We start from the raw sequence: 17,402 nt of genomic DNA on the forward strand, positions 1-17,402 counted from the left end.
CAGCATTATCAATGGACATTGTCTCTGGGCTGACATAATGAGGTAGCAGAGAACTCAGTCTGGGCTAACTGAGGCCAGAAAGCCATTTCTCCTAATTGTAAATTGCAAATTAAGCTGAAAAGTATTAAATAGTTATATAAATTGCTATGGTTCTTTTTACATAATACAAAGATTGATGATATGCTATATGTATTCTACATTAATAAATATTGCTTTAATTTATATTTGTCAAAGGACTAATAACACCATCCACTATTAACTTATGATCGATTCTCAGTGAATTAAATGAAAGGAAAAGTAAAAAAGACTGTAAGTGGAGATACTCCTCCCTGCAAAACCCTTTGTTACCTAATCAGCTACCCAGTTTCTGAACACACACCACAAGCCATTTTTACCATTCTCCTATTCTTATCTGGACAGCCATGATATTTTTGCTTTTAAATAGGCTGTATTTACTAAGCATTACAAACAAAAAAAAAATCAATATTTTGATCATTAACATAGCAACTACATTCCTAAATAAACTTAGCAGCCTTTTTTTCTTGAGTTAACTCATAAGTTTGCCTTTTTTTACTTTCTACCAGTATAAGCCAAATTTCTGCATGATCAAGGTTATTTGTTAAGTATTTTGGAAATGATTTTGCCATATCAGCTCGTAAATACATCAGGCAGTTATAATGCACACAGTCATTGCCTTACAATTTGAAAATGGTTTCTCAGAAAGCTTTCTTTAGCTCACTTAATGAATGCTATGAATTAACTATTATAACTTAGCACACAGATATAAGGATCCTGAATTAACAAAGGGATTTTCCCTATTTAATCTTTTCCCTCCAAATCTAGACATTTTTAGTAAAATGGTCAACACCTCTCTCTCCATCCATAAGAGTTTAAGCACTGGAAATTTAGGCAATGTTAGAGTTTACATTTCCCCCAGCTTTTATAAGTTTAGAAAATCATTAGATTCACATACTTTACTTCATGCAGCTTACTTTGGGAACATACTTCAATTTGTTCCATTTTTCAATTTGTTCAATTTGCTTCCACAACATTACTAATTCCCAATTATTTTTATTTCTGCAAGAAATGTCAAATTACATTTGTAATTAATTGTCTCCACTACAAATGCAAAAAATGGCAATTGGGAGCTCCCTCTGTTACTTTTTGCTTGCCTTAGAGACTGTTTTATTGCAGAACACTTGATCATAAGTATTTCCTCTTACTTATATCTTCAATTTTATACTTCAGTAGCTGCCTTCTTACTTTCCTGATGTGCTGTCCCTTCCCAGCAGACAGGAAAATATGCTCTTATTCTAGAAACTGATTGCTTTAGAGTTATTTACACCAACTACTGATCCAGGCAAATGTGAAAAAGACTGATAAGCAAATTAAATAATACATTAATTAATAATATAATAAATATTCCTAACGATTTCTTCTGACTTCAGAAACCAACACCATGAAGACTGTGTGGAAGCCTCCAGCCTTTTATCAAAAAACAAATCAGTGATTGCTGGGCATTGCAGCACAGAGCAGGAAAGACCTGAAGCTGTACCTTGATGGTCACGAGGGCCACGTCCATTATTGCACACTGCCTCAGGGTCAGGCTTTTGGCTTCCTCGCGGATCACGTGGTCCTGCCAGCGAGACAAGAGTGCACTTGGTTTTAGAGAGACAATATTGTGAGTATCTGTTCTTTGCAAAACAAACAAACATCCACCAAATGCCCCCCAAGGACTATGATTAACAGGGATTAATTCAGAATCCTTCGCAACAAATTATAACCTAGAGCAATTGTGTTGTTTCCTGAAATCATAGACTGCAGAGAACCAGATTCACTGGTTAATACTGAGCATTACTTCTTTTACTAGGATGCATTATTTCTCTGTTTTGGGGGATGGGGGAAAGGTTAAAATTTAACTTAAAATAATGAAATTGGATGATATAGAAGTAATTAATTTTAATAATAAACATGACAGTTTATTAACAAACGGATGTTTGTTAATGCCCTATGTTTAAAAAAAAGAAGGATTCCTATTACAACATGTTAGACGTAGAGCGACTACACTCCTGTTAAATCTGCCTAAATAAGCAGTCAGTGATTTATTTAGGTAATATTTTAAGTCCTCTAGCAAACTGAGCAATCATTCATAGAGGCGCCAAATATCACATTTCTGTATAAATCTGAAATCCGAATTCAGAACTGACTGGCAAACAACTGACATCACTCTCAAACATCTCTTCTGTCCATCAAGTGGACTCCAGTGCTGAAGACTTTACTGCAGAGGTACATACTATGTTTCAATGCACGTAAATAGTCCACAGAAAGAAAATTGCTGGTATTCTCACCTTAAGGGCTTTTCCAGAACTGGTTACAGAAACTTTTTTTTTTTTTTTTTTTTTTTTTTTAATGCGCAATGCTTGTAAGGCTTGGTTGTGCAATATGGGACTGATGGCTTCTTGACACATGTATTGATCACTTACCATATAAGCATAGAGTCTTCTAATCATAACTTGGTTTTGATGAAACTGTACAATAATTATTCACCTCTGAGTAGTTACTGTCATATTTAATCTCATTATACTACATAAGAACAAGAAGGAGCATGAGGTTTGGCCTCACAGTCATCAATATTTCCTCCTTTTTCTGTTAGTGCAAGCCAGTCACAACTTCATCTGGCTCCATTACCTTGAGTTTTGACAGTTGTCCAAGATCTTTGGCTGCACTGAATATCATCTGGGGCCCCTGTAATCACATTGAAAATTAAGGAAACAGGCTCACGACAGCATGTTTGCTTTTTATGTCAACATAATCTTATTTTCTGCTAGGACATTGGCCAAAGTCATCGTTTTGCAAAGCTAAATAAAAGTTTCAGTTGCACAGGAGACACATTTTCATTCAGTTCATAAGGCCAAGTGCTTGAATGCCTGCAGCAAGATTCCCCCCAGTATTCTATAGCTGATACAAATATTGCACTTTCTGCTGAGAGTGGTTTTGTGTTCTCCTTTCTGCTGTCTCATTTTGTGTTTAATACTGAAAGCTAAGGCTGCGATTGTTCTCAGTGTGTGTCAGTCAGATATTTGTCTATAACTGCAGCTCTCAGGTGCTGGGCTAACATGAACAATCATGCTGGGAAGTGAGCAGCCCTGAGGAACCTGCAAAAGCCTGTGTAGGGGGAATCCTCAGCTGAGTAAACCACAGCACAATGGTGTACTGTGAGCCAGAGCCCTTTTTAAAAGAAAAGATATTGAAAAGTTATTAACTTAAAGCAATATTTTACAATAGCCAAATCCTGGCATGACACCAAAGGCCAATGCCTACACATTTGTCTCAGAGAAACAGAATCCTACTTTAATTCCATGCTCACATCCTTTATCACAATTACTCCAGGCAACATAAGTACCAGGGCAGTTACATAGCAGCTCAGGAAGACATAGTTCTGATGATGTGGATTTCATAAAAACAGGTTCATCCAACTTACCCTGGACTAATTTTTCATTAGACTTTCTGTTCCAAAGAGTTTCATTTTCCAAAAATAATTTTGCTTTCTATATGCTTCAATTGAAGAAAATGTAATATAGAACTACAGTTTAAATCTTCATTATTTTTTAGTAGCAAGAAAGGTAAGATAAATATGTGTATATATATATATATATATACATTTATGAAAAATTAAACCCTGTTTCTGAATGCCTGTTCCTCTCAACCTCAAACAGAAGGAAATATTCAGAGCTAGAAAATCTCTCACAGTATCCTACTTTTCAGTGATTTTCTTTAATTATGTATTCAGTAGTAAACAAAAGTATCAAAATAAATTGAATAGTTCAGAATGCCTATCAGAAACACTCTATGTAGAGGGCACCACTTAGGAAAGTCCCCTCTGAACGTATTGTGCTACGAATAATTGATCCTGCATAAACCTAATAAATGCTCCTAACACATGATGGAAAATGCAGTTACCCAACTGAAATGCAACCCACGTATTGACAGATATTTGCAACAAAAAATCTGAAAAGCAAATTAAAGATGTCACAAAAGTAAATTTGAAACTTATTGAAAGAGAGGTTGTTTTTAATTATGCATAGTTAACAAGTACAGTACATATGAACCAATTCAGTGACTGGAGTCCTGGCCATGATCAGCTCTACTCTAGCATTTTTAATAGTTCAGGTAATTTCATTTTTATCTCTGCACCATTTATACATTTTCTATTAGAGCTTTTTCCTGCCTGTCCAGCAATATTGTTTCATGCATCTTCAATATATTATAGTAAGATTTAATGATATGCCTTTAACTTATGGATGCTGACCAACAGGTTTTTAGCAGCTGAAGTGGTACCATAGGATGTGCAACAGCGAAGTTGCCAAAGGCACACTGTGGCAACATCACAATTAACTTGTCATAAGATGGTCAATTTATTTTAAACAAGATTGAATAAAAGAAGAATTAACAGTTATGTTATCCCAATCTCTCTCTCAAAAAAAAAAAGCAATTATGAAAAGGCCCCCAAGCCAGGCCCTCTTTGGCGATCCTTTGCCAGGAGGATTTCACTGTTGCCCTGACGTGATTTCACATCAGGCCATGCCCCACAAGAGGCTCCTGTGCAGCACCACTTTCTGTGAGGACAGCTCCCTTCCCTCTTCTCAGCAGGCTGGAAATGCAGCTCTGCCCAAAGAGGACCTCCTGTCAAGGCTGCTATTAAAATCCCCCACATCTTTAGTGCTATATTTGGCTGAAGCTTCCTGATGTTAATTAAGTGCTGCCTCAAGATGAGGAATGGCACAGCAGGCAGGGCTGGAGGATGGGATGGGATGGGGCATCCCTGGCTTTCTCAAACCTACAAAAATGGAAGTGATTGAATTTGTGATGTGACTAGGAAGGGCAAGGAACACTCTTCATGTTCCTGTGCACAGTGAAGCCGAGAGAGAAATCAGATTTAAATGAAACCCCTTTATGAGAGCACATGACTGCATTCATAAAAACTGCTCTGATTTGGATGAGGCAGTAAATGAAGGAGTGAAGTCTTCCTCACCAGCTTAGAGCAAGCTGGCTGCATGACTGAGACACCAGAGAGGAACACTGCCTGCAGTGCAGGTGCTACTCCCCGTGGTCAGGGTACAGAACAGGACAGTGTCAGACCCTTGGCACCACCTGCTCAGGCACATTATTACAGTCCTTTGTATCAACTGAGAATTGCTCTGGAACACTTACGGTTTGGTCTGTCAGTGGTGGAAGCACAATCTGTTTCTCTATTTTGTTTAAGACTAACTTCCAGAGCTCTTTCAAAACCCGTTTCAGAACAGTCTTCTCACAGATTTTTGCAGAGACACTTAAACTGGAATAAAACAGAACCACAAAACAGTCACCAAAACCAGCATTATGGCTTCAGAGGTGTTCTATCATGCTAAGATTAATAGCCATTAAGGTTTATCTTTTCTCTAGTAATAAAAATTTCTTAGTAGCTAAATTATTTTGCTATTTCATCAGTAAATATTTTTGGCAAAAAGACTTGCAGATTACAAACTTAAATAAATCTTCTCTATCTAATTTAATGCTTAGTATATCACGGATGCGTATTTATTGAAAATGCAAAATCATGATGAGTTAAAAGTTTGATGGATGATACAATTTAGCACTCCCACGCCCCTAAATTAAAGTTTTAGTATACAATTTGTTTATGTCTTAAAAATAAAGAGCAACTGTCTCTCTTACTTTGCATTTCTACTGGGATGTAGAACTGGTTGCTGACAGCTAATGCAAATTCACAGCTACTGTTTGGAAACATTTATTTCTATATACTGACATGTCTGAGCAATCTTGCTATCTATTACTTACAGTAATATTAAATTAAATTTTTAGGGCACATTTTGCATCTTTACTTTGAAAATTTCTGGCTGGGGAAAACCTGCCTAAGGAACCAAACGGATGTGTAACTTGTGACTGGAGACCTCGAGTACAGGGTCAGTTTCAGGCTGCTTGTCCTCACAGCCACTTCCATCAAAAGGCCACTGGTGTTTGACAAGCACCAAGGACACCAATGTGCTTACAGATGTGCCTGTGCTGCACATGGCCTTTCAGAATGTGTCATTGCTGAATGATGACAGCATAAGTTATGCTTACTTACAGAAGCAAGAATGAGTTTGCAGGATCCTCTCAAAACTTAGCATTTTACCAAATGAAAAAAAAATCAAGTTGCTGTTTAGATGATGACCTGGTTTTGGTGACACAGAAGTGCATATCAATAAGCAGTGTGACACTGGGCACAAGTCTAAAACAAATGCCAGACAATTCAGTGTAGGAATTACTTGTGTTCTTTTTTTCAGCACAGTCTTCATAACACAGCCTGTGGAGGAGAGACCGTGCACTGGCTCATTTTCAATGACTCAAAACATGACAAGACATGGAAAGACAAGCCTGGAGCTTATGTAAAAATTGCTCAGTGTAAGTAAACAGGTTAGGCATGGGATTCTGCACACAGTGAATACTAGAAATATTAAAAATACTACAGAGTGCTTCCAGGTACCAACAGTGTTTCAGAGTAAAACCAAATGTGCCTGACTGCAGCATCCAGTTCCCAACCTGCCACACAATGGCACACTCACGTTGTGTCCAGGGAATCCATGAGAGGCCGAAGCACAATCTCAGCATCAATGGCTGCACTGTTCTTATTGGCTGCTGCATTCCCATTTCCTCTCATTTGATTCAGTTCATTGCTCATTTGTCTTACACAATCTTCAATAACAAATTGGAAACTACAGGATGAGAATAAAAAGGAGAATGAAAGAATTCTGGGAAAGAAAACAATAATGATGATTTTGCATCAGGTTCCTCAACAAGACTTAAATATTTTCTGCAATGATGCAATGTTCAAAATTGAAGATACTGTTGTGTTACCATCAGAAAATAAGTTCTATTGAGGATCATAGCTCATATAAATAATTCATGCCATGTTTTGATCTTTTCCCTGCCTTCAATTCAGCCACAATTTTCATAGCCTTGTAAATGTGCCAAATATTTATTTTCTGAAAGCAACAGATGTATCAGAATCTATAGGTTAGATGTAATTGACTGCCAGCTAGGAACAACTTCTCAAGATTTTAATTTTGGTGTGAAAGGATAATACAAACAGGTGATGATAAATAATTTTTCTCTTGATGGTTAATAGCAACCAAGCTTTGATAATCTTCTTGAGGTAAAATAAAAAACTCCTACTGATTCTGCCCTATTTGGCTCAATTTGACTTTTTCCAGATTTCACACAGTCAGTGCCTTCAGAAGGATTGTTACTTCTTTGCAACTACACAGCATTAAAACACTTGGACTGTTTAAAATATCCTTTTGCAAAGAACCCCCTTGCTTTGAAGCACTGAGACTCTTCCTCCTGGGAGGAATCTTTTTCACTTCAAGGTGACTGTGAACACATTCTTCCTCCTCAAGTTTGTATCTGCTCAGCTTTTCTGAAAACTGTTCTGTTTCCTAACTGATCTGGTTGAGTGTCTGACAGTCTTAAAGTGCTCTTGATGTGATAATCTTTGGACAACATATTGACACAAAGCAGAACAGCACTTAATCAGTCACCAGCTCAGAGGCAGGAAGAGTCTCTGCACACACAGTAATTTGGTTTATGGGTTGATTTGTGACAGATTGAAATGGTTTAAGATTAGTTTATGAACAGAAATGCAAAGCAGAGGCCAAAAATATATGGGCCTGTTAAGCTGAAAAGATAAATGGCAAAGATTAACCTGAGGAAAGTGGAAGAGAATTTACTGCGAGAGAAAAGAAACAATTGGTTGTTCAGTGACATAGCTAATTGTAAAAAGAGAACACAAACCTCCATGTGAAATCACTGGAAAAATCAGAAACTTTTCCAAATGCATTTGGAAGTACACTTACCTACTTTAAAGCCCTAGATAAAATCAACCCCAGGCAGCTAGAGGAACTACTCATGGAAATTCTTGGGACCAGTCTCTCCAACAAAAGCCAAAATAATGCATTGCCTTTCTTGACATTAGACATCTTTCCAACATTGTTAACCTCACAGACCCAAGCAGTAAACTGACCCATGAGGAATGTTCTAGCTATCTGGAGCATATCCTACACTGAGCTATTCTGGGTTTGCTGTTGCAGAAACCTAGTTGGCTCATTCAGAAAGAAGCCCTGGAAAGAAATAATATTCATGCACTGTCAATGATCCGAGAAGCAGAGCCTGGGAGCAAAAGTACAGCAAAACAATACAGCAAAGTAAGCACACAGAAAAAAGCAGACTGTCCACCCAGACTGCCCAGCAATGAATTAAATAAGCAACTACAGACTTTGCTTAATGAGCACCACTACAGCCCTAATCCCTCTTTCTTAGATTTCTTTCTAATTTGAAGCAAAAGTAACTTGCTACTTCTTATACCACAAGCACTGCTGGTACAGCACCATACACATTCAGGACTGTAGTGTGCACTCTGATTAATGAAAGGTTTTGAGAGTAAGGCTCAGTAGACAATTTTTGAAAAGCCACAGGCAAGCAAATGACCCAAGAAGGCCATACACAATGACCACTTGAAGCAGGCTAAACACAGGCAGACATCCCTGGTTGAAGCAGACCACTTGGAAAAAGTTGTCAGTCTCAGGAAGTAACATTAACATGGTCAGAGAGGAAAGTTTAATGTAGCATCAGGCAAAAAACCCCAGTGACTTTGCTTCCCAAAAAGCAGAAGAAAAGCCTTCCGCCTCACCTCTGTAACACATTCATGCTCACAGATGATGTTCAGTTGTCTTTACAGTGAGGTTGCTTTTATTTGTTTCAGAGTCTAAACACATACACACACAAATTCACACCACTCCATCAGGGCAGAAGCAGGCCATGCTTCAGGACATTCAAATAACCACCCAGACTTCATCAACGAGGGAGATTTTTGAGCAGGACTATTCCTCTAAGGTTTGCAGTAAAATGGGTTTGTTACCTTGCAGCATATGTTACACTGAGTTCATCCAATACATTGCTAAGTTTCACCTGAAGTTCTTTGAGAACAACACTAGCTTCAGGATCCAGCTGCAAAGAGATAAATAATATTTAATATAATTTTATTTCATTTATACACTAGGTTTCTGGGGTTTCCATTACAATCCATGAATTAGGAATTATGTGCAAAAATACACTGCACTACAGAAAACCAAATGTGGAAACAGCTGTTGTGACACTGAATTGCTTTAGTAATAATTTTGAAATACAATTGCCATTAAAAAAATGAAAAAAACCCTTTGATTACAGCAGGGAATATTTATATTAGAAATCAAAACTGTGCCATTGAAAAAGGACTTTCTGCGGGACCGTGGAAACTGTGTTGGCAGTCACACAGAAGAGAACTACCATTTCCTGGCCAGTGGTATTCAACAAGGCACACCAAGAGAAGGATGCAGGAAAAGACAGTGCTTGTGTTAATAGTAATGCAGATGCCTTCATATTTTTATTATTTTTTGTACATTTCACTATTGTTGGTATTTTGTCTGGTGATTTGCATTGAAGTTGTTTCCATATTTCATATGTTTCCATAATGCAGTGTAAAATTAGAACAGCCAGCACTGAAAAAGATGGCTTGAAGAATATCCATGCCAATTCTACTGACAGAGGATGTGGGAAGGGACTCTACCAAATTTCAGTACTGCTGTTTCTAAAAGCCATTAGGGCAAACAAAATTCAAGCACAGAGCAACACATTCTGATACTCTGATACAGGGTTTCTAAACATAGGGAAGAAGTTAATGCAGGGGAGAAATATATTTTTACATTTACAGGGATGAGAATACATGCATAGATATTTAATCAAAAAGGTACCCTATTGATATTGATCAGGAAACTTTTCTATTTGCTATGGATTCTTTTTCAAGTAAAAAATAATTTTTTTTTTAATCTCCCTGATCTTTAGCACTCAGAAAAAATAATTACAGCCCATTCTGGGATATGATAGATGATCATCAGGATCAACAGCTGAATGTGAATTAATAGCTGATGTTCCAGGTCTTTCAGCTGCATACATCACAGTGTTCAGGAATGATTTCCAATGATATCCCTTAATTTGTGGACTCTGTTCTGCAGCAAGGTCAGGTACAGACCTTCTTGCAATTTCAAAGGACATTGCACATTTAGAATACATAATCAGGGCTGATTCTATTTTCTGTCTTTCAACTGCATGAGTAGTGTTTGGTGCTTATTTTTCCTCTGGTGCTTCAGAGTACTGTGGTACAGCAGGTCAGTTCTTCCAATCACACTTTAGAGAAAAGGGGAAGTTGTTGCAGCACATTGGGTAATTTACTTGAGACTACACAGGAATTCTACAGCAAACCAAACCGAAATAAATCCAATGATCTATGGCATTTTAATCTCAGACCATCCTTTATCTCCTCAGAGGTTATGTGTGGGTTAAAATAAAAGAAAATCTGAGATTTTCACTACAGGTTTTGACAAGAACCTGAAATAGGTGGCAAGGGGGAATTACCACACATCCTTTAGAAGATACTTGGTGTCATGTAGTTCTCTTCTAATCTGAGAAACTCATACTTTACTTGTTACTGTAAGTACTTACTGTGACTACTTACTGATTTAGTTTTGAATTACTTTGCATTGAGAGAACTTCTGTAGCTTCTGTATATCTTAGTAGAGTCCCTGGCAGATACACTTTGACAATTCATACACTTAAATGATTGCTTTCCTTCATATGAAGAGCAGGAATTAAAAAGCTAATTTTACTGCAATGTCTATACCAGTAAACAAATTAAGACTTTGCTATCAAAGGCAACGATTTTTCCAGGAAATGGATTTCACTAGGGAATCATACTGTTTCCTTTGGAGGGATACACACAAACCCCAAATTTAAGACCACTAGAATATAGACATTTAACAAACACTGAACATACAAGCATTCACATTGAACACGATACATGTCAAGGAAAACAAAATACCAGGCAAGCAGAAGACTCAAAATTTCTTAGCAGATCATGCACAAACCAGAGAATCACCTTGTTACCCGGCCTATAGAGGTCAATGTAGTTACTTTCTACCAGAGGTTGTGGTCATAACCAGAAAACACAATGTATCTGCTAAATTCACCTGGAATTGAACTTAGTCCAGCCAAAATTGGACTGAATGCTAACGCCAGATTGTGGATATTACACACATTATAGAAGGGTGCATGCAACTGTTAAAGATTTTAGAGGCTTTGTGCTCACAAATTGCATGAACAAGTTTGTGTGTGCACAGCTGGAGGCATCTGGCAGGCCCCCAGGCCTGTGTGCCCACATGCTCATGCCCGTGGATGAGGTGGCACGGGGAGGAGTGTTGTGACACAAAGAGGTATGCGGGCTGCCCGGGCAGGTGTGCCACACCTGGCCATGCTGGCATCACTGACAAGATGCCAGCAAGAGTTTCAATTGCTGCTTCTCTCTAGGTACTGGGAAATATGGTGATTTGGGTGTCTCACCAGAACTAAAATGTGCACTTTTCATTTTCTTAATCATGTGCCTTCTGTGTGCTAATGATTGTCCTCAGGCATCATCCAAATGTGCCAGAGCATGACCTCTTCTGTTTCCTGATATGGCAGAGCTAAGATGGAAGCATGGAAGTGAGAGGCAATGCTGATCAGCATCTGAGATGATGTCAGAGAGGGAGATACAGACATGAAAATGAAGTATTTATGGTATTGGGGACATCTCTTTTTCTCTTCAGGTCTCATTTGCTTCACAGAGTTTGGTGAAGAAGGAATGAAATCTGACAAACTTCCCTGAACACATTTCAGGAAAATAAAAAGAAAAGGCTTTACTTGAGCCTGATTATTTGTGGAAGAAAAAACAACAAACCAACAGTAAATCTCAGCTATGAGTGTCATTAGTGTACCATATCCAATTTAAAAACAAAAGAGAAAAGACAACACATTTATCCCTTGGACAATTGTATTCTGGATTCCATTTACAGTTCCCAGCATGTGTGGAGTAGCTTTAAAATACGTTGGTGTAGGTTGCTCAGGTTTCAAAATTGGATTTTTTAAAGGAGCAAGCTTATTTAATTAATTATGTGTAAATCATTCCTTTTAATAAATTCTTAATATTCTTGGCTTTTTGAGGCTCATATTTCTGTTATTTTAACATGTTCTTAAATAGCAGAATTAAGTTTTACCCACAAGGAAATATACTCATTATTTTGTTGGCACATCTGTTGATTATGCATTATCAAGAGATAATTAGAAATTTGACTTTTTCTGAATGCTACACAAAAACTGACAACACATTTGCTGAATAGCTGAAAAAGAAGAAATAGTTGAACATCATGATTTCCAAATTCTGCCTGTCTAAAACTGTGAAATTTTTTATACAGACAAGTCTTGGAAAAGAGTTAAAAATCTGATGAATTTGGCTGCTTTCAATGTGTTAGATTGAGGTATTTCCTGCTGTAATTTAATGTGTGCTAGTATGGACATAATCTTGTTAACTGCAAATTTGGTGGTGTTTCTGCAGCAAACTACAGAGATGTAAATTACTTTTGCATGAGTTAAATGGAATCTCTCTAATCTGAATCCCATTTATCTGCAAATTCACATGTCTAATTACTTATAGTTTCCTAATGGGACCACCTGGTTACTTCTGTTCAGAAAATAGTTTTACATATTTCTGTATATCTGGGGAAGATACAGCAAAGGTATTTAACAGCTCCATCACTTTAGGTGTTCTTTCTGTCTCTGACAGACATTTCCCTTCCTCCACCCACAGCGTAGGGACAGTGAGATGTGAGATGTTTGGCTGCCACTGCTCTGAGTGCACTGGAGAGCACTTGGGCCTCTGTACAAGATGTAAAGGTAGACACGTCAGAACAATTCTGCTGAAGTCTGGTTCTCTGCCACCCCATCAGTTTTTAGGGCCACATATAGATTCCCACAGGGATTCCTAAGGTTTATATGTAAAGCTGGAACTGAATTTACTGAAGTGGGAATATGATTTATCTACAGTTAATATAATACTGTCATACATAAACATCCTCCTTTTGCTTTACACCTTTTTTTTTGATCCTAATTACTGTAACTCATTTCTGCCATGTTCTGTCATCTGGTGTAAAGCAACACAAGCATTGGCTTCTCTTCTTTCTCTTTTATCAGCTTCCAGCTTGTCAGACATGAAAAAATATTTAGTGCAAATATATGCATTTCTTTTGGATGAAACAAAGAGGAGCTAAACCAAAATTCTATGATGATGATCTGTTCCCATGTTTTTGGACCCGATTTACAAAAAACCAAACAAACAGTGGATTGGATGCACTTCACTACTCTTTCTTATGGCAGACTGTTCTCATTGATATGATTTGTAAGTACCCTCCTGCTTTGCTGCAGCAAAAAAGGACAGTTAATAAAGAAGCTCATCTTGTTCAGACTATTTTATTTTAATGGTGGGGGATCTGAGAAACCAGTTTTTTCTCTATTTATAGAGTTCCCTGCCTGCAATGTGCAATAAGCCTACTCTGAACAGAGGGACTGCTGCTTGATTGTGGTTATTTTGACTGCACAGTTTGAAAGACATACTGCTCACAGTGTGGCACTGAGGAGATTAACAGCATTTAATTTTTCTTAGAATTAGTTTTGCTTCTACTGAAATAGGTCTCATTATTTTGCTGAAAATAATCTGACTTTTATGCCCTCCACAAGTGAAATATTAAACTGTTTTTTCCCTTCAAGGAAACTGCTTACAGATTTTACTGCTGGCTTTGTTTCTTTAAGTACCAGTTCAATAAGCCAAATTGGCCATTAGCAGTTGTGCCTTTGGAATAGTGAGGGGAATAAGTATTCAAACTGGAGGACAAACATTTTAGTGGCATCTTGATATAGGTGAAAAAAAATTGAATATGAATGTGCTTTCTTCAAGAAATTGCCTTAGAAGTCTGAATGTATTTTTAAGATCTTTTGTCTTAGATTGTGAATCAGAGATGCATTTAAGACACCTAGTGAAAGGATTATAGAAAATATATCCAAATTGTCTCCATGGGTTGCATGTCGCACCATATTTGTAGGAAATTCTGCTTTGATACTGTAACAACCTTAATAATTCATCCTCATTAACATCACAAGGAAACCAAAAAGGATGAGAAGTCATAAGAACTTTTGAAAGAAAGTTGCTATGAAAAATTCCTATTTTTAAAAATATTATTATATAAGGCATTAGGAGCAAATGAAAAACTAATATTTTCTTGGGGAAAATGGGACATTTCTTGGGGAAAATGGGAATATTTCAAGCAAATATTCTGGTTGAAAATAATTTTATAGAAATAGATATAAAATGTGACTCATCTTTCCTCTGCCCTTGTCATTATCCTGATTTATAGTCATTTACGTGTTTTCATGAATCATGACATTAAAAATTAAGTTTGGATCCAAGACCTAATACAAAAGTACTTTGCAGAGAATATAAAAGCTTGGAGGACATGATTACTTGTAATATTCAGACAGGGAAAAGGGTATAATAGGAATCACAAAAACAGCCACTTCTGGATGATGAATATCTCTTTTCAAAGTTTGGTAGGAAATTTGCACTGACAAGGCTGCAGAAGTTTATTCCCTGTTATCTGGAGCAGCTTCAAGGAGCTGTTCCTGGCTCAGCAGACCCTCCACAGCCTGGAGTGACTCTGTGGGTGCATCTGGAGACTTCAGTTCCTTGTGTGGCATAGCGGACCCATCTCACCTCTGCAGGGTCCCACTGTGGATGTGGAAATATGAAATGCTGTGTTTTCCAGTTTTCTCCATATAGTGTGGCCACGTTAGATCAAAGTTTTGGGAATCTATCAAGCTACAGCCTCAAGAAGAAAAAGGATGATATATGCATAACTTATTTTTTAAAGCCAGCTACTGATAAAATGGGTAGGGTATTCATGTTCTAAACAATGCTTCTCAACAAATAGACAGGACTTTTTCTATGGCTATGAAGATATGTTAATTTCTTCATCATGTTTCAGAACAGTGAAAGCCTACAGCCTGGAAAGTACTGAAGCACTGTCTATGTCCTTTTGCTGTTGGAAAAGGACTTCAGGCTCTTTTAAATCTTCTGAAATGAAAAAGGGGGTAAAGCTGTGGATGTTTTGAACTGTTGAGTAACAGATTTTGGTGAAATGGTATCTTGAACCCTCAGATACTGAAAAGTGCACTTAAAATGTTTTATAGATTTTTTAAAACTCTGAAAGTGGCTGCATAGTAAAACTTCAAGTTTAGTGTCAACTGAATGCCCAAGCATAGCTCTTTTTGATTTTAGATCATAGGGAATTACACAGATGCATCAATGGAAATAAGTAGAAAATGTGACTGTCTTTAGCCTTAGAAAATATGGTCAGGAATAATAAAAGATGCTTACTATCACAAACCTCATAAGAGAATCTCTCTCCTTCTTTCTTCTGCTCAGTGGATTGCAAGTCAAAGGCATTAGACAAAGACAATGACACATTACAGACAAAACGTACCAATACATAAAAAGCAAAGTATAGTCCAATACGAACATTGAAATAAAGCTGGCACTACAGATTGCAACACAAAACACCCAGTGCTGATAAAACATTACAGATCATTAGCATGTGTCTGTGAAATAGTTATGTCATTCCAGTATTGTCAGGACAGTAAATAGGTCTTGTAGACTTTTTTAAAAGCATTTTGATTTTCTTTGCAAGTAGAAGTGAAAGCTTTGACTGGGTTGCAAACATGGTGCTAATGATCTCTTAGGAGCCTTGAAAGAACCAGGAAACAGGTATGACTCACCTCCTTCCCTCCCATGGACTCAAACATTTTCTCAAGCTGGACTCTTAATTGCTGAATGTTGTTCATCAAGATACAGGCCTACAGAGAGAGATCAAATGTGAGACTGTGCACAACAATTCTTCAGCAGCCCTACATTCATAGAATTATAGAAACATTAAGGTTGGAAAAGATTTCTAAGCCCACTTTCACTGATACAGCTGTGTTTTTCAGAGGAACTTCTGTCCACTGCTGCCTCTCCTTCCCCTTTAACTGACCCTTCTCTTTGCCTCCTCAGCCTGTCACTGCCCACTAAGGGCACTGCTGCCCCACAGGGAACTGGATTCCATCTCCCTGTCACCTGGACAGGTTCCAGATCCCAGAATTTCACATCCTGCGCAATCCCAGGTAATTTCTAGTCACACCTAGTACAGTTACATCTGGTGGATTAATGCAAGTAGCACATCATCATCCCATGGAGAGCAGAGGCAACAATGATCTAAGTGCTTTGGCAGGGACTGCAGGAAAGGCGTTGCCACACTGCTTGCTAGCCCCAGTCTCTGCAGAAAACTGTGACAACACTGTAACCCAGCTAATGGCTGATGCTTAAGTATTTGAATAAATCAAGAGGCAGTTCTGTTAATAACAGAATGATATTTTAGAAATCTGCATTTTTGCATTACTTGAAAAGCTGATGAATAAACTAGGTAATAGAACTCTGTAATCATATTATTTTAGTCTAGAAGTGTTGCTGTTTAAGCTAAATTTTTGAAGGCAGAACACTGTGCAAGAGGGCCACTGTGCAAAAGAGCAATTTCTGTGTTCATATAAGGTTAAAAGTAAGACATTAATAAAAATAAGGAGCTAGTTATAAAAATAATGGAAGAAAGAATCTATTACTAGACTCTTGTGTACTGACATAACTTTATATGATGGTTTGCTACGGTGCAAATGAAGCAATCAGACAATACTTACCAAAAGAATTGTAGCTGGCCAAGGCCAATGTGTTCTAGTGTGTGACTGGACTAATTTAAACACTAAGGAAATGCATTTCAGTAAGACATGTGTACTTTTTTTCAGTCAACAAGATGGTGATGGAATTATTACAATGATTGATACTCATTTGTACCTTTCTAGTTAATAGCATGTTCCAATGTAGAGCTGAAGCATGATGGGCTCAATAACATGATTTAGCTTTAATTATTAATACATTACTGTCATAGGAATTTGGTGTCAGAGTCCTTCTCAACTGAAGAAGAAAAAGAAAAAAAGAGATTTGGTCTAACTTCTTACTACTTAGATTATTCCTTCCCAGTGAAGCGTGCTGCTCCTCCTCCTACAGAATGCAGCTGGCTTTGTGTAGCTGAAATGTCACCTCTTTGCTCAGCTCTTGAAAAATCCACAAACCCCCCTTCTACTTGTTTGTCTACTTTCCATTAATTTACAATCACTAAGATTGCATCCTCCTTTCCTGTACAATCTCCTGACTTCTAATAAAGGAATTATTTTGGAAATTATCTGCAATATCACAAATCAGTAATTATGAGAGTTATGATTTGAGATGGGGGTATAAGTATCTGAATATAACATCTTGTTCCTTTTGTTCCAAACAAATGCAACTACCTTTGGCAATACACTGGAGCTATGAGAGAAACACTTGA

At 37.5% G+C, this 17,402-nt stretch overlaps 1 protein-coding gene across 1 annotated transcript in view; it reads right to left on the reverse strand.

Moving 5' to 3' along the window:
* UNC13C (unc-13 homolog C) overlaps nucleotides 1-17,402 on the reverse strand; it is a 130,800-nt gene that overhangs the window by 13,520 nt on the left and 99,878 nt on the right. Inside the window, exons 23-28 of the mRNA XM_058033609.1 lie at nucleotides 15,766-15,843; nucleotides 8,954-9,042; nucleotides 6,603-6,752; nucleotides 5,212-5,335; nucleotides 2,689-2,745; nucleotides 1,556-1,636 (exon numbers count right to left, since the gene is read on the reverse strand). Coding sequence (XP_057889592.1) covers nucleotides 1,556-1,636; nucleotides 2,689-2,745; nucleotides 5,212-5,335; nucleotides 6,603-6,752; nucleotides 8,954-9,042; nucleotides 15,766-15,843 — 579 coding nt within the window. The remainder of the gene's footprint in view (nucleotides 1-1,555; nucleotides 1,637-2,688; nucleotides 2,746-5,211; nucleotides 5,336-6,602; nucleotides 6,753-8,953; nucleotides 9,043-15,765; nucleotides 15,844-17,402) is intronic.

This window comes from Melospiza georgiana, chromosome 13 (genome assembly GCF_028018845.1).
Source record: "Melospiza georgiana isolate bMelGeo1 chromosome 13, bMelGeo1.pri, whole genome shotgun sequence".
Taxonomy (NCBI): Eukaryota; Metazoa; Chordata; class Aves; order Passeriformes; family Passerellidae; genus Melospiza; species Melospiza georgiana.